Source organism: Rousettus aegyptiacus, unplaced genomic scaffold (genome assembly GCF_014176215.1).
Source record: "Rousettus aegyptiacus isolate mRouAeg1 unplaced genomic scaffold, mRouAeg1.p scaffold_m13_p_8, whole genome shotgun sequence".
NCBI lineage: Eukaryota > Metazoa > Chordata > Mammalia > Chiroptera > Pteropodidae > Rousettus > Rousettus aegyptiacus.
In genome coordinates this window covers 5,987,549-6,013,469 of record NW_023416311.1, presented here as the reverse complement: position 1 = coordinate 6,013,469, position 25,921 = coordinate 5,987,549, and the positions used below count along the sequence as shown (strand labels likewise).

Here is a 25,921-nt window from a genome sequence, read left to right as displayed (position 1 = left end):
AACCAAAAGATAGAATGGCTGAATGGATAAGGAAACAAGACTCGACATACACAGACTAAAAGGGATGGAAAAAGATTCCTTGACGGACCTAGAGAGCATGGCGCTGAATGAAAAAGGTCGGAGAGAGAAGGACAAGTGCCACGTGATTCCACGTGCATGTGGGATCTCAAGAACAAAATAAACAAAATAGAAATGAAAACAAGCTCATAGACACAGGGAATATTTTAATGGCCACTAGACAGGAGGAGGGTTGCGGGGGACATTAAATAAGGGCGAAGGGATTAAGAGGTACAAATGGATAGTTACCAAATAGTCATGGAGCTGTAAAGCGTAGCATGAGGAAAAAGTTGGCGATGTTGTAATGAACATGTAAGAAGGAAGAGGGGTACCGGGTTTAGTGGGGTGATCACTTTATGAGTTATATAGAACTCTGATCACTAGGCCGTACTAATATATTATTGTATGCCAACTATAAACGAAAAAAACTCACTGAATTGTACAATGTAAATATGAGCAACTAATGTACATTATATTTCAATAAAGCTGTAAAAAAAGAATTAATAATATATGTAAAGGTGCTTTGGAACATATCTAAATATTACTTTACGGCATTATTAACTCACAGAAAGGCAAAGTTCTTTCTTAAAAAAAAAGTCTATAATATTATAAAAACATAACACTGAGAAGAAACTGTTCCTGTGCCTACCTTTAAAAAAAATAATTACTTGGTGCGTGCAGTCATTTTCTGCTCTATGAAAAGGAAGTTCTCACTTAGCGAACATTTAGTAAGCACCTACTACATGCAGGGCGCCATGCTGGGCACTGGGGTTCAGAGATGAAACGGGCGGGGCCTGTGCCACACGCCCGCCACTGAGCTGTTGTGCTGGCAGCTGCCACGTCCCGCCCCACGCGACAGAGGAGGAAACGGGGGTTCCCAAGTGCTGCCCTCGAGGTGCCCAAACACTGTTAGTTTGAGAGGAAGCTGGAGCCTGGGTCGGCAGGCAGCCAGGCCAGGGGGAAGCGACGGGGAGAGGCCGAGATTCCCAGACAGACGCTCCCACAATGGGAAGAGAAGGCTCCGGACCTGCAGCGGGATGTGGAACTCCTCCTTCCTTTCGCCCCAGCCCTGACACCGGGGAGATGATCAGAGCGGACCCAAGGCAGTAACGGCAAGGTCAAGGGCTCCCCTTGGCGCCACTGCCCAAATGGCCAGCTTCTCCCAGCAGCCTTCAGGCCGTCTGTGTCAGCTTTTCAAAATACGAGCTGCTCAGCTTTACTCTTTCCTCCCTCTGGCCATCACGACTCGCCCCGAGAAAGGAACCTGCGACAATCAGAGCTACCTCTGTGCGCATGGGTGTCGCTGCCCTGAAGGGCATTCGGACTGGAAGCGAAGGGGAGTGTGGCCTGAAGGAGAGCAGGTGGGCCTGCATGTCACGGGGGCCCAGGGAACGACTGGACCCCGCCCAGACTGCCTGTGGCCTTCTGTTTGTTCATTCGTTTACTCACTCACTCATTCACTCCACAAGCCCATCCCCATTTAGTGGGCACCTAGGGTTCGAGGGAAACAGCAAGAGACACGGAACTTGCCCTCGGGGAGCAGAGTAGGCAGATGCTGCTCGGTGATGGATAAACTACGTTAAGAGAAGAAGGGAGAGACGCATCCGAGCATCCAACTCAACACGGAAACCGTGCCCTTGTCGGAGCATCGGGAAGGCTTCCCGAGAAGTGATGAGCTGATACTGATGGGTGAGCTACCTGGGCCCAGAGTGATGCTCCGGGCAGAGGGGACAGCAGGAGCAGAGGCCCTGCAGGAAGCAAGCGGCCCGGAGTCGAAGAAAGCTGACGGGCGGGGGCCTGGCCCTGCGGTGGGCCACAAGGCGGCCAGTGGGGCTCGACCCTTCTGCGCCTCAGCTGCCGCATTTATAATAGGAGAAACATCCCACTCGATTCACGTGCTTGCCTTCAAAGACAGATGAGAATAAAGATGTAAAGTGTGCCTGGCAGAGCTGGAAATTGATAAATCGTGAGCCCGTGATGGATGCGGGCCCTCGGAAAGGCAGAGGAAGACGGACGAAGGCAGTGGTCCTCCCCAACGCCCTGGGGTCCTGCAAGGCAAGATCTCTGGGGCTTTGGCCATCCAAGCTGAGTCCCACAAGGTGCCAGACAACCTTCTCATCTAAATACAGGGTTTCACGAGAAAGCTGTGCCAACAGTGTTGTAAAAATAAAACTGGGAAACAACTCAACAGCCATCAATAGGTGCCTAGGTAAATAATTACGGTATTGCTAATTCAAGGGAACGCGATACGGTTCTTAAAAAGAATGATACAGACCGACGTGTAAAGTAAAATTAAAAGATCTCTAAAGGGTTTGTTAAGTCGGGAGAAGTAGTACACAGAACAGTGAAAACAGCAGGCTACCGTGACTGAAACGTGTGGGCGTCTGGGAAAACAAATCCAAGACGGGTCGCCGCCACTGCCTCCGGGCAGGGAACGGGGACAGGGACAGGAGGGAGATTCGTTTCCGCTGAGCACCCTTTTACACCACTCGCCTTTTTAACATGGGTGGAACAAGTTCTGTCAAGAGTCCAACATTTTGTAAGTTTACACTGTTTAAAGAAAAATGCGATTTTCGAGGCAGACAGACGCAGACCTGCCACTTCTCGTTGTGTGACAGTAGCTGAGTCACTGCATTTCTGAGCCTCAGTTTCCTCTTCTGCAAAATGGGATCAGAATAGTAATTACTGCTAGGACATCAAATACTTAATAAAGGTCAGCCATTCAAATTGGAGTTACGGATTTGTACGGGCTGATTTATCGTTTTTGTCGTGCGCCAGGGACTAAAGCACCAAGGCCGCTCTCTGGAAATGCGTCTGCACTGACGTCCTCACCTAGCTTCCAGCATAAAGGACGTGCAGGGACTCCTACGGGGTCCCAGCTGAACCTACCCTGAGCGATGGGACCGCTCGTTGGTCCTCACTGGCCATCAGGTCCCTCTCTGCCACGGCAGGCCTTGGGGCAAGCCAGGACCCTTGGATCGGACAGAGATGGAGAGATTGGCCCGCTCTCGGACCAGCCCCCTCGCACTGGAAACAGCACTGGGACCTCCCCACCCCGCAAGCCCAGTGTCCTTTTTCGACTGCAGCAAACCGAGGAGCCATGTAAGACACCGCCCAAGTCTTGCTGTGGGGCCCAGCGGGGAAGGCCGCTGCAGAGGGACCCATGGGACCTTGCTCAGCAGGTCAATGGGTAACATAATGGGCCTCCCATACCTGCTCCCCCAAATTCCCTAGGGTCAGTGGAGTGTGGAGAAAGGAAAGAGGCTTGGTGATTAAATCTGAGTTTAAATCCAACTCCACAAAATACTCACTGAAAGATCTGGGGTGTCTCCGAGGCTCAGACGACCTACGAGCAGAGATACGTCACCTCCACGGAGGAAGGTGCTAACTAAGTGCGTTTCCCTCTTAGGGAACCCGGATGCCCCTAGTTAAAGAACCGCGAAGGCCTGTGCAAAGCCTTGGACTCGTGAGGGGTCAGGAAAACAAACCCGATCGGGGAGGCGCCCTGGGGCTCTCCACAGCCACGTGCTGGCCTCGCACGCACACGGGTGTGGTGTGGCATCGCGAACGATGCTTCCCCGGCCGGTGCGTGTGCCCCCTGACAGCAGCGCGCCTCCCCCCGCCCCCACCCCGTGCGCTGCTGGGGCAGCACAAACTCAAGTCTCTAGAGCTCACGACCAAATCTGAAGAAGGCAGGGGACAGAGAAACATGGTGTCACCACAGGGTGACAATCAACAAAATCCTACCTAGGAAAATACACTTCAAAGGGCCAAGTTCCTTCGATGGGAACAATACGAGGAAAGGGGGGTGAAAGAGAAAGGTGGGGGGGACCATGCAGATTACAAGAGGCTCGGGAGACCTGTCACCCAGCTGCCAAATATGCACTCTATCAGGGTCCTGATTAGAGCACAGAAATTGAAAAAACGTTTGAGAAAACTGCAGAAAATTGAACATTGACTGGACATTTGATAATATTAAGGAGTTACCAATAACTTTTATGCATGATAATGGTACTGTAAGTACCTTTAAATGATAAATATTGAAACATTTAGGAATAAAATAATGTCATGGTTTGGACATGATCTAAACAATCTGTATTGGGAAGGGATTGAACTGATTATGAACGAAGCAAGAACGACCCAGAGTTGATCAATGTTAAGGCCAAGCGCCGGGGTTTCATTAAATGGTTCCAACTCTGCTTTTCCGTATGTTTGAACTTCCCTGTTGTAAAAAGCGAATGTTTGAGCCACAGGCTGTGAGAGGATATTTACCATATACATATCTGAACAGGATACAAGAACCACCATACATCAGTAAGAAACACAAAAAATCCAGCGGAAGAATGACCAGAGGTTGTGAGAAGCGAGTCACAGAGGGGCACGCAGAACGGGTGACCAGCGAACGTGAAGACGGTCCACCTCACTGGGGACCACGGAAACGCACGTTGAAGCCGCCTCGCAGCTCGAAGTGGCAGCAAGGACCTAAAAACGCTGGCAGGAAGGCTTGTGCACCGACGGAGGGGCCATAAACAGGTATCCCTACCTTACGATACACCAAAACTCGGGGAAGTTTGAAATACCAAGTCCCACCTACGACTCAGCACCCCGCACGAGGGTGTGAGTTTGAAGAAAACATTTGTGGAACGGATGCAGGAAGTGATAATAAATGGCCACTGAGGTCGCAAACAGACACTGCGTGTCCGCTGATAGAAAACGTCACCCCAATGAGAGTTATGTTTGCAGCAAAATTAAACCTGAATCCAAGCCCCTAGATCCAGATGCCAATTTAAGGGAACGCAGAGAACAGAGAGGGAGCAGGCGACACAGCTCTGTAGAGATGCCATCAGCACATTTCAGAGGGTGAAACGACCCAATAGATAAGTTATAAGAAAAGGAGAGACGAAAGAGGGCTCTGCAGATGAAAAGAAACATAAGAGAGTAGTTAAATTCATAGAAAGGAGGATGGTGGTTTCCAGGGCTGCGGGTGCTGGAGAATGGGGAGTCCGTGCTGACTGGGGGCAGAATTTCAGTTGGGAGAAGATGGAGAAAGCTCTGGAGATGATTGACAGTGGAAACGGTTACACGGCACTGTGAATGCATTTCATGCCACGGAACTATACACTTAAAAACAGCTAGAATGGTAAATTTACCTTATGTGTATTTTGCTACAATTTGAAACAATTATTTAAAGAGAACAAAGAAACATAGGAGACATAACTAATTTAACACATGAACCTCATGTGGAGCCTGATTCATAAAAACTATAAAAAATGAAGAGACGGTAAGAAGGTTGAACATTGGTATTTGACGGTATAAAGGAATTATGGGTAATGATGGAGGGGTGACGGTGATGGCGTATTTATGTTTCCTTATTTTTTAAATATATAATAAGATGTCTATAGATGAAATAACAATCAGTATTTGATTTAGAACGACAAAGAAGGGGAAAGTGGGTGTGGGCAACTTCAAACGCGATTGACCAGGACTGATGATAATTCAACTTGACAATGGATGGATACAAGATGCGTTACACTAATCTGCCTACCTCTGGCATTTAACGTTTGGCATAATGAAAAAGCTTTTAAATGAGGAAGAAGCTATTATAAATGTGTTCAAAAGGACAAGATGCTCTCGGCACCACGGTTTGTAATACCAAAACACTGGCGACAATCTAAGTGCCCAAGAACACACGGCTGGATTAAAATATTGAGGTGTTTCACTCAACAGAGAACTAAAGAGTCAAGAAACTGAATGAAGTAGATCAGCGGTCCTCAACCAGCGGTGATTTTGCCCCCAGGGGGCATCAGGTCCTGTGCGGAGACATCTCTGGCTGCCATGACTGGGTGGGGTGCCAAGGGACGCTGCTAAACATACCGCGATGCACAGGACAGTCCCCCAACAAATAATGATACAACCCGAACTATCAAGAGTGCCACAGTCTAAAATCTCTGTGTTAGGTCTACATGGGAGAGTCCTCCCTCAAATCATAATATTGAATTAAAAACAAACAAAACCTAGGAGCGAAGAGATATGTATAAGCAACACCATGCAGGTAAAAGTTACACAAAACCGAGACTGTTCACTGCTCGCAGAAATGTGCCTATGTAGTATTCTGTAAAAATACGGAAGGGAAGGCTATGTGTCAGCTGCAGATTACTGATAACGGTGGGGGGGGGGAAGGCATGACTCGTCGCGAAGGGGCTTCGACAGAACGTGTAGCGTTACTTTATACATTCCATCTCTCTTGCCTAAAGAAAAACCAGTGTGGTTAAGGTGTATGTGCATCACATCTGGATGCTGGGTACGTGGATGCTCGTTCTTCTGCTCTCTGTACGTTTCTATACCCTTGACGCTGCTGACAATGAACTCAACAGAGGGGCTGTGGGCAGCAGAGGCTGGGTGGACAGACAGACAGCCGGCAGGATGGCAAGGCTGAGACCTGCCCGAGGGGAACACTCACCGGCCCCCGGAGGTCGATAAGCTCCTGCCTCATCTGGGACACGAGGGCTTCCTTGGCCACCAGGGCCCGGTGCAGGCGCTCGTTGAACTCGATCAGCTCGCCGTGCATCTCCGCCACCTGGAACACACGAGAACCGAACAGTGAGGCTCAGAGGGCAGACCCGGCTGCAGACGTCACACTGCTCGCCTCCAAGCCACGCAAACCCTCCCGTAAGTGGACTTCATTTCTGGCTGGGTTGATTTTAACATAGTGGAATCAATAGTCCAGTTTGAGTTAAGTCAGAACATGACCTGCGACGGGTCATTTTTGCACTTTAAGCTTTTATTCTTAATTAATGAACACTTTTCTAGCAAAGATTTTCTTTCTAGTCTGAGTTACGCCTGTGGAGAACTTCCTTGCTAATGGCGCCATGAGAGTAACTGACCATTTCTGTTCATCGGAGCCTTGGTCCTGAAAACCAAGGAAACAGAACCAGAGACTACTCTTTAGCCACGAATTATCCCCAGCCAGGAAAAGTCTTCTCGTGCTCCCCTGTGTCTTCATTACACTTGCTCTGCGAGGCAGGTATTATGATTATACCTGCCTTACAGGAACAGACACAATGTCGAACTTTTTGGCGCTGGTTCAAGGTCACATAGCTAATAAAGGCCTGGCTCTTGACCACAAGGCTACCTGCCACGATCCTACCACTCCACTGTGCCCAGATGCAACCCACCCAGGCCTGCCGTGAGCCCTCAAATTTTTCCACATTCATGCAACACTCTTGGCTGATCCTTAATTAAAATGGAGGTGGCCACAAGGTCGTCTGTGACTGATGTACAGGATAAACAACAGAACTTTTAACGTGCAAAAAGACAAAGATGTCCTATGTGGTCAAGGCATTTGCAATATTCTATATAATGAATAAATAATATCAGCCATTTGCAATAAGTATGTGAAACATAAAATGTACTCTCAGAATTAAAAAGACACTTTGTAAAATAAAGGGGGGGGGGAGTTAACCCGAGTCTTGATGCCTCAGGAGGAATAAAGGGGAGCACCCCCCCTTTTTTTGGATATGTTGTTATACAAAGGATAAAAGGCACAAAAGGAAATATACAGAAATATTAACATTACTCGAAGTCCATTCTTTCTACTTTTTCTTGCTTTTGAGTTTCCTAATAATGAGTACTCTTGTATCGGCCAGGATAACCTGGTCTCTTTAAAAGAATTAGAAACCTTCACCTAAAACTGAGAGCGCCACGGCGCCTCCACGACAACGGTGTCAGGCTCCCCACGGTCATCCTGGGAGTCCGCTAACTTGCTCTGTGCAGCCCCCCCATGGATGGCATCCCCCCTGTCCCTCGGGTGCCACCTCTTTCAAATCGGTGTGAAATGCAAAGTGAAAATGGCACAAAGACATGGCAAGAACCATGCAGTTAACAAAGGGAGGACGAGTCACCGAGCCTTTAAACGGTTCTTCCCATCGTACACCTCAAGTTAATATTCCCCAGTTGCCTTATTCCTTTTGTATGAAAATAGCTTAAGATGATTTTCTTTCGGCCTTTCACAAACAAATACAATATCGCTAATAACACCTATGTGGAGTCTCCACTCGGTGATCACATAAACCCTCCAAGAGCTTCCTCGGGGCCGAGAATCCAGTTACCACAGTCAGCCGGAAACACACAACTGGCAATATCACTGCTAAACACCCGCTAATAGACCCCACGAAATGCGAGTTTTAAATAAACGCCACTGTCATTTCCAAAGCCAAGCAAAGCAAAGCAGGCTTTTGCTTTGTTTTCATTTTTATTTGGTTTTGCGGCGGGAGCCAGTGTTAAACCAATTTTCTGTAAATGCATAAGACATCAAAACATCCCAGCTTCAAGTGGTGTTTGATCGCGAGCTGTCAAGACCCTGCTTCGCTTTCATAACCAGAAGAGAGACTTGACCACATCAGACAAAGCTTTCATTTCATGAGGGAATAGGGAAAAAAATCCAATGGAATTTAGGAGACAAAATTTGATGAAATAATCTCCAGCAGCCATTAAAATCGCAGTGTTCATTGTTAATAAGCTAAGCGCCGAAATTCTGAATTTTCTTTTTATTATTATTCCTATATATGGCCACTGAGAAACAGCTTTCATCTTACATAAATCACACTGAGCTTACTGCTCCTCAAATAATTCTTTCCAAACTCCAGTATAACTGGAAATGAATTCGAAACTCAAGAGTGAGTCTCAGAGGAGGAATCTGAGATCACAAATAGTTGCCATTATCGTCAACAAAAGCAGGCAACGCAACTACCCCCTGCTGGAACTTCCGTTAGGTGCCGAGGGCACTCGGACGTCCCATCTGACCTGTATTCCTTATTTACAACAGCTACGGAGAATCGCAGGGAATGCGGCAGAGAGAGACCAGGGGGCCTCCAGTCCATTCTCCACCAAGAAAACGACACCGGATACTGTCACTTGCTGTTTAAAACCTTTATGGCTTCCCGGTGTCCTAAGGATAGAATATAAATGCCTTCAAGATCTGGTGCCGGCCTCTCTCACCTCATCTGCTGCCCCCTCCCCCTCGGTGTCTAACTTCCACTGAGCCCCATAGGTCTTCTCTGTCACCCAGCAGACAGAGGAGAAAGGCACACCCAGCAGAGGAAACTGTGGGTACAAAGGCCCAGAGGCTGACAGGGGAGCCGTTGAGAGAGGCAGTTAAGGGTTCAGACTCAGGCTTGACCGCTTACCAACAGCGTAGACTAGCCTAGGTCATTTCACCCCTACGAACCTGGGGCTATTCACCTACAAAATGGGACTTAAAAACCATCCCCACCTCACTGGGCCACTGTGGCTGAAACGAGCCGCTGCTCTTAGCGGGCCCGGCACCGCGTCTGGGCCTGGCAAAGGCTCAGAGAACGAGAGCCGGTTTCACATGATGGGGATCGCGTACAGGGAGACGCAGCAGGAGGGGGCCAGGCGGGTCTCCAGAAGCCGGGTGGAAAGGGGCCGTATGTGCCGCACCGAGGAGCTCGGGCGGCTGTGGAGAGAGGCGCACTGTTTCCAAAGCAGAAACGTCAGCAGCAGAAGTGCTAGCCATCTGCCAGGCGCTATTCTAGGTGCGGGGGGCCGGAAAGTCATGGGGTTCACTTCTTAAAGGTCATTTTATTTAGAGCTCAGAGAGAGAGGAGTCGTCGAAAGGAGCACGGGGGAGAGGGAAGACCGCCCCCAGGGAAAACGTGGAGGAGGCCCTTCTGTGACCTGCCTTGGCACGTGCCGGGCAGCCCCCGCGGCCGGCCTGGGCCCCCACCACCACGAAGGCTCCGCGCTTTCGCGCCGCCGATGTGCAGGGCCACATGGAGAGTCAGTCGTGTTTCTTTCTGCTCTCAGCAGTTTCATTTCTTTGACAATTAAGCAGAAGGCAGTTGAGGAGGAGGTGCCGTTTGACAACACTAACGAGTGGCAAATCAAAACCAAACGCCAAGTGGAGATTGGCTGACCGCGGCCCTTGCAGCTTCAAACGCACTTTCAATCCTTTGGCCTAACGTGGGCCACAGGATTGAACAAGGAGCCTCGATGCTCTGGGAGGCCCGGGGAGGACATCTGGCTGATAGAGAACGTGGTTCCCAAACTGCGCTGGGAGAGCACACGGCTCACGATTAATAAGGTGAAAACGCTTATCAGTCATCATCTGGGTTACATCCATTACGCTGGAGAGAACGCGGTAGAGAGATTTAAGAAGTTTCAGTCACAGGCTGTTGGCGACATCTATCAGACTTTTTAAATCACTTATCTGTGACTTGGCCGACCCCTGCTGGGGAGTCGTCCTGACCCTTGACTTACACATGTGCTCAGTGCACAAGTTTAGCTCCAAATGGCTGGACCCCAGCCAAATGCCCAACCGCTGGGGACTGGTGCGAGACGAGGTTCAGCTCCTCTCTCCTGAGGCCTGACCCTTGGAAGACATCACTAGTCAACTGCCGCACTCCTTCCTCAGGAAGACAGGAGGCCGCCGTAATCCACTGCTCTGGCTTACTTTTTGGCTTACGGGATGACACCTATTTGGTCTCCTTGGCATAAGGGATGGGGGGAAGCGTCATCAAGGAGGTGACATTTGAGTTGGGTTTTGGAAGATGATGCCTTTGGAGCTTCAGGAGACTGAGCAATCCATTCCAGCTGGATCATCAGGGAAGATGATATCCAGAAATAATGTGGCTGTGAAAAAGCTTTTAAGTCTGTGAAAATCCCAGAAATTACCATAATTACCTGCCAAATCATGAAAGGATTATAAATTTTAAAAAAGTGCCTCTGGCATTTCCTTTTATATCAGAACGTTCTATCTAATCACATTCGAGTAAATCATGCTTGGCCCTCCTTGGTCTCCCTAATTAGACACTTCCAGATCAATTAGATCAAGACACCCCACCCCCAAATTTTAACAGCTACCAAAGATCTTTGGGTCATGTACCCAAACTCCCCGAAAACGTTCACTTAGAGATGCCTTGGAATCTACATGAGCCTGATAAAATCCACAAGCTGTTTTTGGTCCCACTTACACTGGCTGTGGGAGTGGGGGGCGGGGCTAGAACCCCCTTCTGTGGTGACAGCACTGTACGTGACTCGGGAAAGACCAAGAGCTCACCGATGCTCATGTGCCTTAACATACCTTTGAGCACCAACTACACGCCAGGCCTTTCCCAGGCATCACACCTGTCAGCTCAGGTGACCCTCACAGCCCTCCTGCAGGGTGGGCCACTTTCTGTGCTCTTTGCACTCCATCTCGGGGTGTGGTAGAGAGCCAAGGCCTTCGGGGGTTCAGGAGATGAGTTCGTCCCACAGAGCAGAGGCAAGTAGAGTGGTATGGACTGTGGCTCCCAAAGACAGCTGATCATTGGTCACTTGGGGGACTTCTGAGAAATGCAGGATTCTGGGCCTCACTCCCAGAAACTCGGACTGGACGAGGAGGGAGTCCAAAGCAGCACTTTCTAAAGGTCCCAGTAATTGCGACGATCAGTCAGATTTGGGGACCATTGGCAAAGACGAAGGAGGAGGCCTTCTCACACTTAGGTCTGGATTGCTCTGGGCCCTTTGCAGAGCAGGGATGTCCCGGAAGCTCCTCCGCTTGTCAGCTCTCAACTTCCGAATTCGCACTGAGGTGAGCAAAGCCACAGCCAGAGAAAACCTGCCTGGACCTGCGGGCCGAGGCGCCAGGCGCCAGGCCGTGGCGCTTCTCCCAGCAACGGCACAGAGGCCGGTCTGCGGGGCGCTGCCCAGCGGGGCCCGGGACCTGCGGCGAGGACTGTTTGCTGCTGGGACGAGCACGGACATCGACGGCAAGCGTGCAGATGCACGGACAGCAAGTTCGTGTCGCCGTGAAATCCAGGAAGTCCACGTTGTTTCTAGATTTTTCTAGACCGAAGTACTGGTCTGTGATGACCAGGAAAAAAGATTTTTTTAAAAAAGCTGATTCTTCATCGTGGATAGTTTAAGAACCTATCTGCGACACCTATGCTATAATTAAAACAATGCCTTGCATTAATGATTATTAAAAATAATGGTGAATAATAACAATGAAAAAGGAAAGCCAAAATGTGACCATTCTGGATAAAATTCATTGAGAGAGCTCAAAAATAAGATGGAACCAATGGTATCAACATCTGTTGTTCTTTTAGGTGCATATATATTTTTTTCTTGTAAGGCTATCAATTTAGGCTTTGAAGACTAAGAAAATTCAAAAGAACTGAAATAATGCTGTTCCAGACCCAGCCCCGGGTCACGGAAGTCCTTGGAAAATTAGAGTTGCCATCAATCTATGCAACACTGGCTGTTGAGCCCTTCACATGGTTCCTGGTCACACCCAGTTCCCAAGGGAGGAACGTGAGGTTCGGGGACTTAGTAAAATTGGTCCCAGGTCACAGAGCTCACTAGTCACTCACACCTGAGATTTGAACCTGTTATTGTGGTTTCAAAGCCCAGGTCCTTTGCACCACGTGACTGTTCAGGCAACGATAAATAACCCGGGAAGAGAAAACGCTGTGTCCATTTTGGGTAGAAGAGGCCGGGGCTGAGTGCTCTGAGGTTGCACAGCCTCTTCCCTCCCAGAGCCAAGGCTTAGACCAGGTCTCCTGCTCCAATCCAATCCGCCCCCTTCCTGGTGTCCACGAGACTCTCACAGATGAGACACGGGCAGTATCTGCCCAGTGGCGGTGGGGAGCAGGAGGCTGGGCTCAGGGAGCACTCGCCCCACATTCACCTCATGGGAATCCTACGGCGCCCCGGAAGGCGAGTGGTGCTACTCTTCCCTAATCTTTTAGCCGAGGAAACTGAAGCATGGAACAGGGAAGCACCCTGCCCAAGGCCACACAGAAAGCAAGCAGTGGAACTGGGATTCGAATTTCTAAGTCCATGTTTCACACTCTCTATCGGGATGCTGAGCTGGCATATCAAGATATCAGTGGACCAGGAGAGGACCAGCAGGAGTGGAGGACTCTGGGATCAAGACTGAGAGCATCTCCCAAGGCAAGGGCCACCCTCTCTCTCTCTCTCTCTCACTCTCTCTTTCACACACACACACACACACGGCGAGAAGGCACCATCTCTGGATGCTCCCACTGCCTTCTGAGCTTGTCACAGGCTGCTTTGCAAACAAACCCCTCAGGGCGACCCTGGCAATAACAGAAGTGCCCAAGATAAGCGAGCACCTCAGCAAAGGCAGGCCCTCCCATGGGGCTCAGGGGCCGAAGAAGAAACTGGAGAAGGTTCCAGGAGCTCCAGCAGCCAAAGATGAACCTTCTTCAAAGTGGTTTTGCTTCCGTTGAAGGCGTTTGGAACCAGTTTCTAAATGGCAATTCCGACATGAAGACATTCCAGGGGACAGACAGGGATGACTTCAGGATGCTCGGCATCAGGAGCCCTCTTAAGGGTGGTGCCCCCGATGGAGAGAAGTGGAGGTCAAACCCAGGTCCTGTCTCCTCATTGCTGTGTGACCCTGACTAAATAATTTCAGTCTCTGATTCCTGCTGTCGTCTTTGTCAAATGAGGATTTTGCCCCCTATCGTACGGGTTTGTCATGAGGAACAAAGACGTAACAGAGCTCGGGTGGCCACACAGGGCCTGCCCCGGAGAACGAGCCTTCGACGATAACGAGCACTTCCTGGGGAAGGCGGTGCTTGAGGACTTCACGCCTCACAGACACGGCCGCCTGAGGCGGGCAAGGTTCGGAGAGACGAAGCGACAGCCGGCGGCCCGTGCGGGGGGGGGGGCGGGGGGGGTGCCTGGCTCCAGAGCCCGCCGCCCTGCGCCCCGCATGGCCCCCGTCCCTCCAGTTTCCGTCGTCCTTGCGTCTGCCTTTTGCTTTGATTCTGTGGTGGGCGGGGCTGACCCCGGGGGGCGCTCAGGCTCGTCCTGACAGGACAGGAGCCCTGGTAGCTCTGGACAATTCTCCTGGACGCATATCTTGAAGCCACTAAACGGCACGCTCATCCGAAGCCCATGAGAAATAGAGGCTCGTAAGGAAATCCCGGCGAAAAATTCGCATTTCAAAGGGACACTCTTAATGTCCTCTGTAACAAGCCCGCCCCTCTGTGTTCAGAACGCTGAGCTCGAGAGAAGTGATACTTAAAAACATTTGGCTGGGATTACGCTCCAATGGGGAGAAAGAAATGCCCAGAACTAACGACAGCTTGACTAACAACGGGACGCCTCTGAGAAACAGATGTCTAGGCGCCTGGGACAGCTCCGCCACAGAGCTGCGGGTCCCAGTCCCTAGCGCTGGTCCTCGTGACGTGTGGCCAGGGAACACACGAGGCAGGCCGGGGAGAAAGGACACACAGAGCAGCAGCTGCTCACGGCCCAGATAACACCTCCCCTTTCCGGCCTTCCAACGACGGCCCTTAAAGAGCAAAGGCGGAGCACACAGAAACGCCATCAATAGGACAGCAGCTGGCATCTTCCTGGAGGTCACCTGAGACGCATGAGCAGTGACAGGGGGAAAAGCAAACACGAGCCATGAGCTCCAGCCTTGCGATGAGAGGCGCGCGCTTCTGCGAACACGAGTGGCATTAGGCAGCGGCGAAGCTTGTCGGCGGGCTCCCACCGGCTGCCGCCCGTCCTGCTGGGGCGTGAGCAGAGAGACCGCATGGCCCGGGGGTTAAGGAGCGAACTCCGGAGCCAGGTGACCTGGGATTAAAACCCACCTTCCCTGCTTCCTAGCTGGGCCTTCGAGCAAGTGGCCTTTACCTCTCTCGGCCTCAGTTTCTCATCCATAAAATGAGGGTGAGAAGAGGGGACATTCCACAAGCCTTCCATGACGTTTCAGTGCTAACGGATAAGACGCGCTTAGCTTGGAGCGTGGCGTACATTACGCACGTCGTGACCGTGAGCCATCACCACGCCATTAAGTCGGCACCGATGAGAACACCCGGCGCCACCGGTTCTCCGGAATCCACAGCCGCAACCTCGCTCACCTGTCTGCCGCTCCTGCATCCCTGTGGCCTTGGCTCGGAAGTGCCCCCGCCTCCCACCCGGACAAGCGCGACGGCCTCTCCACCGGCAGGCCGCTGCCCGCTTGTCCACCGCCGCACCTCCAAGCGGACGCTCAAACGACCCCCCTAAGGCCCAAACCAGATCACGCCCCTTCTCGCCTTAAAATCTTACACTCTCCTGACGAATGACATGGCACGACGTCTGCTATCTGCTTCCATAACGTGGACGTGGGGCGACGGAGGGCCGAACACGGAGTGGAACCGGCCTCGGAGACGGACCTGGGTGGACTGCGAAGGGGTACGCGAGGCGCGTCACACTGCTTGTCTACGTCACGGCGTCTCTGATCCAGAGTTTGAACACACCTTTCGGTGGCTCCCCACTAATTTCCTTGGCATGGCATACACCGGGGGGAGGGGGGGGAGGGAGGAAATGTCCCAAGGGAAAGACTGACACTGACCGACTGAGATTCTGCACCCCCACCCCCTCCCATGCTCACCTCCTAGCGGCCTGTCCACCCTTCGAAGCTCAGCTCAGACCTCGGTTTCTCTCACTCCCAACCCTTCCTCCACCTCCTCCGTAAATGAGCCCTCGGTCATAGTAACAGCAGTTACTTCTTGCTGAGCACTTACTACATGTCAGTGACGTTCAGGGCCACAGAGGAAGGCTCCTTTGTACAAACAGGAAGAAGGGGTTGACTCTTAAGTGGCCGCAGCCGTATGGGGCTCAGGCTCCGTGAGTGGCGCACGGGCTGGCAGGGCACCCGTGGTCCCCAGAGCCACGCGCCCCTCTGCAGCGCACGATGTACACAAGTGCGCACAGCGGCTCGGACGACGCGGCAGGTGCTGTCACCCCTGTTTGACGGGGAAGGAAGCTGAGGTCCAAAGGGACTAGAACGCTCGCCTCTGGTCACGCGGATGTGACTGCGGGAGGTGACGCCCAGAGCCCCACCCCGGGTTGCACGCGCTCCCACAGGAGGAGCTGCGGCCCCGAGTGGCGAGCCCCCGGGCCCCTGGCGGGCAACACCGTCTCCCAGGCAGTCCGCAGTCCGGGCACGGAACACGGAGTCTCGCCTGACTGCACTGTCTTACTTGGAATGGCTGCCGAAGCCACTGACAAAACCAGACACGTCCAGGGCTCGTGTCTGCCCATCGGTGGGGCTGGGTGTGGGGACACAGAGAAGAAGCCCAAAATGCTTTTCTGCTAACGGAGCAGATAATGTGGTTTACCTGGCGTCGTACAATGCCTGTAATTATAACCCATCACGAGCACAAAACACTGCCCGGCTGTGGAAACGGGTCAAGAACCACTTTAACAGGCTCCGCTGGCCTCTCCTTCTGAAAGCGCCGCTGCTACCCGCTTGCTCGCAGAGATGAGGGTCGGTCTGCAAGGGGCCCAGAGCTGAAAGGCGGCTCAGCATCGGCCCGTCTGCCTCCCCAGCACAGAAAGCCTGCTCCGGCCTGCCGGACGGGCAGTGGGGGTGCGGGGAGGGGGGACTGGAGGGGGAGAGAAGGAGGGGGAGACCGCATCAGGGGCAACCGTTAACTGAGCACGTGCTCCGGGCTGGCCCCAGGTCCAAGCGCTGTCCCGACGTTAGCCTGCGCACAGGCGACGTGCTGCGGCCTGGCCGCGGCGAATCCTCCTCCCTGAAAATCCCTCAGACTCACTCCCACCACGCTGTCCCCCAGCGAGTGAAACCTCTCAGACTCACTCATCCCACAAACCTCAGCTGGGCATCTACCACCCTCCAGGCGCTGTCTTCGGCACCCCGGGCACAGCAAACCAGAGAGAGGAAAACCCCCAGCCCGTGGTTGCCACGTTCCAGCTGCCCACCCCAATGAGAGGTGAGGGGCTGGGGCCTCGTGCACGTTTCGTCCTCGGCAGGACCGACGGGATCGGAACCGGGGCCCGCGCCCGCCACGCGTACACGCTCTCAGCTCCGGGGTCCTTTAACCTGTGTCCACACGTCAGGAACTACTACATCATCCGCCCACGTGCCAGGCACTGTCCTGGGCGCCGGGCATCGGTGGTGACCCTCAGGGAGCGCCCACGGCTGGAGGATTCGGACACTGACGGTCCCCACGCAGTGTGGCCAGGGGCACTACAGGAACACGCCGAGGTCCTGGGAGCATGACGAAGAGGCGGCTGCCCAGCCCAGGGGCCAGGGGCGGGTTCCAGAAGAAGCGACAGGAAGCTGAGACTTGTGGGGTGGGGGGAGGTGACCAGCGTGAGGGCAGAAGGACGAGTTCAAACCCAGGCCCACCGCTTCCAGGCCCCGCACTCGTCAGCGCCACCTCCTCGGCGCTAAGTGCGAGTCTGTCACGCTGAGTGGGCGGCCAACGGGAGCACCAATGGGCCCGGCACCGACTTCGGAGCCCCCCTGGCCGGCACGGGGTGGGGGCTCACCGAGGGACAGCTTACTATTCCTGGCAACCGGCCACCAGACTGAGCAAGTGTTATCGTAGCATGGATCTCACACTCGCTCCCCGATTCAGTTTTCTCCAGAAAATATTTCACCCTGAAGTGCCGCTCTTACATTTATTGTGCCACATGCTAGAAAGCACAGATTTTCATATAAAGATGGAAATTCTGAAATTACGTGGCCCTCTGTCATATTCCAATGTCTTCCAGAAATCGGGGGAGGCCGAGTGTGCATTGTTAATCATGTTCCCTCAGAAGCAATACTTAGAGACCTGAATATCTCAAACACAGCTCAATAAATCATGCCCAAGTTTCAAAAGAAAGACAGGAAATGAAAAACATTAAAGTTTATGAGCATCAAAAGATGTTTTTCTCCCCAGAGAGGCCCTTTCTTGCACCAAACGACACGTGTTTAGAGAGCCCCCTTCGGGGGTGACCGCCCGCTCCCCCCGGCGGGCAGCACGGGCGCTCGCTCGGGCCAGGGAGTGAGCTGTGGGCGCGAACACCTGTGTGGGAGGAAGGCTGGGCCCGGGCGGGGCTGGGCAGAGTGCGGCCGTGGCTGGGAGGGTGAGCCTGGAGCCAGATGGCCGGGACTGGGATCCCGATCTGCCAGTAACATGCTGGGCGATCTCGGGCAAGTCACTCGCCCTCTCTGGGCCTTAGTTTCTGCAACATCGTAAGGCTGCTCTGAGTAAATGCGTCGATACATAAAGGGGGCTCAAGAAACGATGCTGCGATTAGGATTTGGATTCTTCTATTAGCTCGTGAAAATGTGAACTTTTCTAAAACTGCTTTAAGCCCCATGGCCTTCTGAAGGAAAAGATAAGATGAGATGGTTAAAAAAAACATGGAAGTTAAAGGCAGGCAGACGAGGTATGGATCTGGGACCACACTTGGCTGGTTGCGTCCCGTGAATAGCAGCAGAAGCTATTATTCCTCCACAGTTCTGAACATTTCCGAGCCTCACTGTTTCACCAGCAAAATGGAGATCATAACCTCTTCTCGCGGAGGGCGCTGTGGGATGCCACCAAGGTCACACAGATTTAAGTACCTCGGCAGGCATTTGGCAAATGACAATTACTTCTCTTCCTTCCACAGAAGTCCACAGGAAATGGAACTTTTCTCCTGGTCATTCAAGCCCTCATGACATTTTTATTAAAGATAAATGCAACATCACAGTGTTGCCCGCCTCGACTGATCCACCAGGGTGACTTACCAAGTCTGAGTCTCTTGTTTTCTATTATTCGAGTAATCCGTTACCCAATAAGACCACGGCCACCTCCTGAAATCTGGTAGAGGTGAAAGGGAATTCACATTCCCAGCAGCCTCTATCAGGCTGGGGGATTCGGGCCTCATTTATTTCCCTACTGGCAGAAAGCACTGGCCTGGAAGTGGCCTGACCGGCTGTGAAGTGACGAACCCACAGTTGCTCTAGCTCAGAAATGGAGACGACACCGAGACAGCAAACAGAGCCCCGAGGCAGAGACACCGGCGCGCGTCGAGCAGTCCACCTGCTCCCCGCACCTCCCGGCCCCCCGCACGCAGCCGGGCACAGGCTTGTGACTCTTCTGGCCAAGAGGCTCCAGGCAGACATCACGCCTGTCACTTCCGAGTCTCAGCAAAGGGCGGCTGCCGTGCGACCCTGCAGCCGCCCCTCCCCTGCCACACTCAGTGACAAGCCACGTTCTCCAGATGCTGCGGCCGGAGGGTGAGGAAGCCTCTGTCAGCCCAGATGCCCGAGTGACCGCATGGGGCAGAGCACTCCCACCCTGGGCCCTGGACAGCCCACGCTGGGCATGTAAGATAAACAGGGAAGAACCGTCCTTTCTGTTAAACCCTTGACACTGGGGGCGGGGGGGGGGGGGCGGGTGTTGGTCAGTACAGCAGAACCGAGTCTATCCCAACACAATCCTTCAGCAACTCTCTCCCTGACCCCCCAACAACGGGCGTGAATGAATGTGGAATGGCAGAGAACTCTGTGTACAGCTGCCTTTCCACGCCCGTGGGAGGTGGGCACTGTGCTCCCCTTTCGCGAAAGAAGAAACTGGACTCAGACATGTTAAAATAAATCATTTGTTCAAGGTCATACGACTAACAACTGGTGAAGCCACAACTTGAACCCAGGTCTATCCATCCCGAGGTTTGTGCTCTGTCTACTGCACTTTCTAATGTGTATTTCACATTCTGCTAGGGCCCCAAATACAATGCTTATTGGGCCCCAAAACAGCAGTAGCCATAGGTTAGATGCAGTCCACGTGCCAGACACTCTCCTGGGTTCTTCGCCAACATTGCTGCACTGTAGCAGTCACGTCTCCTTAAGGCACATTCCCATTCGATAGGTAAGGAAACAGAGGCTTAAAGAGACTGTGGACGGAGTTCTCATAACATGACGGTGATATGACATGCTGACAGAGATGAACAAAAAATACAGGTTCCTTTGATGAAGGTCAAGTAAAATATTCCACAAAAACGTTTACTAAACAAGAGACTTAGAAACAGTCCCTATCGGAAGATCTCTGGCCCTCACGAACCCACAAAGATGTCTGTGTCCCCCCGATTCTGCACAGTCAAGGGGTCTGGTCAGATTCCCAGAGACACTCCTTCCTGGGGTGGGGGAGGGAGACAGAATCTCTTCTGGGCCCTCCCAACTGTTCAGAAGGTTCCAGCCTCTTGTCTACCTGGCCACCAGGAACAAATGACTGATAACAATCATGCAATGTCCCTGAGTGATCACTCTACACCAGGTGAATTAAAGACCAGTTTCTCCAGAACTCCAGATTCAAACCCAGGACTATCCAACTCAATACCATGCTCTTCCCACTCCACTTCTCCATCCATCCATCCATCCATCCATCCATCCATCCATCATCCACCCGCCCACTCAACAGGTAAGTTAAATCTGACATCTACTATGTGCCAAGCGCTGTCCAGATAATGGGGATACAGCAGTGAACAGACAAAAATCTCTCCCTCCCTTGAGCTTACATTCCAGTCCTCAAGGTCATAAATGTTTACTGACCAAGGAATGGAGTGTTTGTGCCCAGTCACAGGGAATGAGGAACTTCAAACAAAAGGCTGGGCTTCAATTGATATTCTGCTTCCTCTGCAGAGTCCTAATCTGCATCTGGAAATTACCCAGGTTTCCCTTCTAGTAGTTAGTTGCCCCAGGAAAGGAGAAGGAGACGAAGAAGAAAATGAAGAAGAAAAAGCAGCAGCAGAAAACACTTTTGGCTTAGAGGAGTATGAACTGTTCATCACATTTTAAATTCGAAGAACTAGATCTTCTCCAATTCCCCATCTGATGCTCGACGACCATCTACCAGCGGCCCTCATGTCAAACAGCTCTTGTTCCTCTCGGCCCAGGATCAACTTCCCTCTTCTTTAGCTAAGAGAACACTGCTTTTTCTTGGGGGAAACACCTCTCTTCTACTCTTAGTTCGAGCTGTTGGGGGGGTGGGGGGCTGGCCACACCTTCCAATGCCCAGTGGGCACGTGCCCTGGCTCTACCATTCCGCATACGTCACCCCCGTGGCCACGGTGATTGGTTCGGGGATGGCAGGAGACCCAAGCCAGGCCACTGGACCTTGGCTCCAAGAATCCTGCTGGCACCAAGAGAAAAGAAACCCTGTCTTATCACCAGCATTGCCAAGCTCAAAGACGTAAGCCTGGAGCCGCTGGAAGCCATCGCGAGAGCGAGCTTGCCTGGGAAAAGGCCACGAAGAAGCATCAGAAAGAATTCCCCACGTTACGTCATTTGACCCCTGGATGGTGCCTGGTGGCCTGAGGTGACATGAACCCTGGGCAGACATCCGAGGTTTAGATAAAACAACAGATTCCATTTTTTGTTAAAACCCAGTGTGGGGGGAGTTTTCTGTCATTTGGCTTAGAGAGTCCTGACTGACAGGGCCACCAGGTGACTGTCTTGTCTCTGCTTGAACAGCTCCAATAATAAGAATTCACCACCATTCAACTGCATGCAGTGACGACAGCGTGTCCTCCTCCCTCTGAGCCCAGAGTCGTCTGCGCAGAGCACACGAGGACCAGGGCGGGGGCTGGCTCGATCCCCGCTGCGCACGGTGCACCCTTATTTCAGGAGCTTGAGCTGTGGGCGGCACCTTGGCTCCTCCTCCGGGAAACGCTGCATGGTCCTGGGCTACACGTCATGACATCTACTTCTTTCGACCTCTTACATTGAGCAAATACTCCATGCGGGCCCTCTGTGTAAGGCGAGAGGGCGCGGGCTGCAGAGAAGAATTAGACACACAGCCCCCTCTCTCAGGCCACCGCCATCCAGGACACCGACAGGTTTAGGATGGCGGCCTTTCTCAAGACACACAGCTGGTGCTGACTGAGCCGTGGGCGACCGGGGTGTGGGCTGCGGGTTCAGGCAGACCAGTGTGAATGCTGCTGTATCACCTCGTGCAAATCACATCTCCTCTCCAAGCCTTAGTTTCCTCATCTGGATTTTCTAGAGCTGCTTAGAGACTGTGACATACTGCACAGCACCCGATACAGAGAAAGCGCCGCAAGAGAAGGCGAGTTCGCTGTGGCTGGGAAGACATCGCAGCGGGAAGGCGGCCACGGAGGACGGTTCTCCTGCCGGCCCAGGCCCCAAGGAGCTTCGTTACCAGCAAAGCTCTGAGCAGGGCCCGCCTCCTTCCTCGCTCCCTAGGTCTCACCATCAGCTCCGCACTGGTTAAAGAAGTGGTTTGCCCTCTAACGCTTTCCTTTCCAAAGAAAATAGAGGCCTTGCCCTCAGCGAGTTAAAATGGCGATGCCTGGCTTAAACAATGGAGCAACTTCCCACCTTCATAACGACTCAGTCCCCGAAAACACCAATGAGACAGGTAGAAAGCGACTTATGCAGAGAAGAACTATCCATCATGCGCCCACTGCAGACGCCTCGGGGGCTCCCGGGGACGCAGCTGCAGAGAGAACGCGACTTTGGCTCAGGGATGCGGCACATTCAAGTCGCCGCGGCCGAGGGCGGGCCCTGGAGGCGTTACTCCGGGTCACTGGGCCGCAGACGCCGTCGCGTTCCACCAGCTTCCTGGCAGACTGTCTGCCGCCCTGGTGCGTTTATTCCTAGTCCCGGACCTGAGAGGACGAGGGGGATGCTGAGAGTGACAGCTGCCGGCTGGGGCCCGCCAGACCCCGGGGTCTCCCCGGCCGGCAGCTGTCCTCGTGTTGCCAGGCAGAACCCCCACCACCACCCCGCCTCTCGCTGTCACAGGCGGATGACCCTTCGTGTCCCCGTCAAACATCAAGGCAAATACGTTAGAGATGTCTGCTGGCTTTCTTCTTCAAAGTGAGATTTCAAGAACCTCTTTAGACGGCCTCAGCCAGTCCCATGGTTTTAAATACCATCTGTACGCTGACGCCTGCTAAACTATTCCTCCCGCTGGGGACCCCAGACTCATCTGCCCTCCTGCTTAGCCAACGGCTCCACCTGGACGTTACGAGCTATCCCGAACTTCAAAGTCAATGGCCTGAAAACCAAACTCCGATTTTCCTCCCAACCCTGCTCCCCGTGCAGCCTTCCATGTCTCACCAAATGACAACTCACGACCTCCCATTCGCTGAGCCAGTAACAGGAATCACCCTGGACTCCTTCTCCGAGCCCACAACATGCAATCCACAGCGAAGTCCGATGGCTTTCTATTCAAAGGAGCCCAGCCACCTTCGACCACCTGTCAGCACACTGGTCCAAGCCACCATGCTGTGTCCCCTGGACTCCTGCAAGAGCCCCCAGAATGTCTTGCTGCCCTTGCCCTGCCCCCTGTCCATCTGCTTTCAAAAGAGTGGCCAGCACACTGACTCCGCTCGAAATCCGCCGGTGACTCCCCACAGCACGCAGAGCCAAAGCCCAGTCCGTGTAGCCTGGCCGGGCCCTTACGTCCCTGACTTCGTCTCCTACCAACGCCCACCCCCTGCCAACTTCTCCAGCCAGACCAGCCTCAGCTCCATTCTTTAAACACGAGAGCCTTTGCGCCCACTGTCCCCTTGGCACAGGACTTTCCTCACCCATGTAGCTGACCACCTGGCCCGTTCCCTGCCCTCGCCCGTGGGCCTCCATTCCAAGGTTATCTCACCGGTGTGGCCTCCCACGTCCACCTCGTGTAAGCTAGTTCCCCCCGTTCCCATCGCTCCCCGCCCTTGTTCTGATTTTGATTGACGGCTGTTCCCGCATACTCACTTTCTCCTCACAAGCGGGAAGCTACGGGAAGGCAATAATTCGGGTCTGCACACCCCGTGCCAGGAACAGTGCCTGACACACAGTAAACACTCAATAAATAGGTGTGGCTTGTGGGCAAGAGGAATAGAAATTACCTGCACGCATTTTTAAATGTTAAAAAAGGAAACCTCGCCCAGCACAATGAATGGCGCCCTCCCCTGCCTCGGAGCCACACCTGCTGTCCCGCAGTGGGACGGCTCGGCCTTGCTCTTACTTCTCATAGCTCGGACTTAGCACAAACGTTCTGTCACAGAGAGGCCTGTCCCTGTCCCCCAACGCCCCGCTGCCGCCTTGTCTCCAGCACCAGGTCGGCTCACGTTATGCCTGCACGTAATCCATCCCACTTGAGTGTGGCCTCGACCCAGGGCTTTGCTTTGAAACGAGCAGAAGATGGCCAAAGCCTTGAGACCACGCTGCTGAGATTAGGTTCTGAAACACCGACTTCCCTCTCGCATTCACTCTCTCTGCTTCTTACCAGTGGCTCTCTCTGATGAAGCCAGCTACCAAGTGTCAGCCGTCCTGGAGAGAGGCCCATGTGGCAGGAGCTGAGGGCTGTCCGCGACCAACAGCCAACGGGGACGGAGGTCCAGAAGGGAACCGGCCTATGACCATATTGACTGGTACCTACGTAGGTTGGATGGGAACTTAAGCCACAAATCGACAATAAACAGAATGTTCTAAACCACTAACTTCAGGAGTGATTTGTTATAGAAATAGTTAACTAACGCATCTAGACTAACTTAGCTGTTGACAGCTTGTTTATGGTCACTTCCCTCTGCTGGAATAGAAGCTCGTAAAGGCGAGACCAAGTCTGCTTCATGTGCTCACATACACACGTACGTAGACATGCGCGCGCACACACACACGCGCACACACACACACACGCACACACACACGTACGTCCCAGAAAAAAGCACTCAAGTATTTGTAAAATGACAAAAATAACATCAACAAAATTTCTACGTCGGTTGGTAGGTTCCTCAGAGGGTCTCTGGGTCCCAGCTCTTTCAGGGTTAGGATCCTGACCCCAGCCGTGATTGGAGATTATCCCCTGGGAAAGCCCGCTGGGAGGCTTTGCCCAGGGCTCCCCACGGCGGGGAGAACACTCAGAAGTCGCGGGCGAGCGAGAACAGCTGACGTTCGTCGAAACGGGCCGAGCGCTGTCTCCGAGATGTCTCGCCGGGCCCTCTCACCATCGCCGGGCGTCATTCAGCCCCATTTCACAGATGAGAACACTGAGCTGAGGTAACGGGCCAAAGCCGCCCTGCTAGTCAGACTCAGAGATAGGTCTGCCTGCTTCCCAAAGTGGGGAGCTGCCCTCCACGCAACACTGAACCCCAAATTACTGCTCTGGCAAAATGAGTCTGGAAGAGGCGTCGGCTTTGCAGAAGTCCCCTCTCCTGGAGTTTACTCGGGAAGGGGATGGCATGTGACTGCAGTACTGACAGACTAATGCGTACATGCAAGTCTATAAATTTAGCCAGAAATCAACATAAAACATCTTTCAAAACAACTTGCTGCTCTGCCAGGGGCATTCACAAATTCTCACTGGTTTCAGAAGGTTTGACAAAGAAATCGTCTGAAGAAGAGACTAGGGATGGGGCGGAGGTGGGCACGGGGCTGCAGGAGCCGTCACCCTGACCCTCACCCCTGGGTGCTGGGACAGGCTGAGCAGGTGAGGGGGGAGGAGGGGCACACTGTTCTTCACTCTCTATCAGGGCCTCTGCCTGAAGGGAAGGTGTTTTACTAGAGAGGCGCCGCACTGAGCCAGACTCGCTGTCTGCTTCCTCAGTTGCAAAGGGAGGTACGAGCATCTTCCCTCAAGACAGAGGCCTGGAAGGAGCTGACTATAGCCAAAGGAAATACTGCACGTGCCAGGGATGGCACCCAGGGCAGGGGCAGCAGGGGGGTGGGGGGGTGGGGGGTGGTACATTTCTCAAATGAAATAGGTATGTCTGAGCTAATACGGTGGCAACAGGTTTACTATATCAAAAACTAACTTGAAGGTCGCCTAATTTCTCTATTTCATCCACTCCTTAAATAACATCGACTCCCCCCGCCCACCCCCCCACATTTGCACACTGCCTCTAACCTGCCATAAGCATCTCCTTATAACGGGCATCTGTTACTTACTGCCCAGCACTTACTTCTCGTTCTTGCAATAAAACCTGTCTGTACTTGCCTTTGCAACACCTGGAAATGCAGAAACAAGAAGAAATGATGGACACATTTAACTACGTAAAAAGCCAAAACATCCATATGAAAATGACATTAGACAAAGACAACAGTCTA

General features: G+C 52.8%; 1 protein-coding gene across 5 annotated transcripts in view; it reads right to left on the bottom strand.

Moving 5' to 3' along the window:
- The window catches only part of SNX29 (sorting nexin 29), a 441,832-nt gene that overhangs the window by 159,337 nt on the left and 256,574 nt on the right, over positions 1 to 25,921 (bottom strand). For all 5 annotated transcript variants that reach the window (XM_036226319.1, XM_036226320.1, XM_036226321.1 and 2 more), the window contains exon 16: positions 6,518 to 6,634. In XM_036226319.1, coding sequence (XP_036082212.1) covers positions 6,518 to 6,634 — 117 coding nt within the window. The remainder of the gene's footprint in view (positions 1 to 6,517; positions 6,635 to 25,921) is intronic.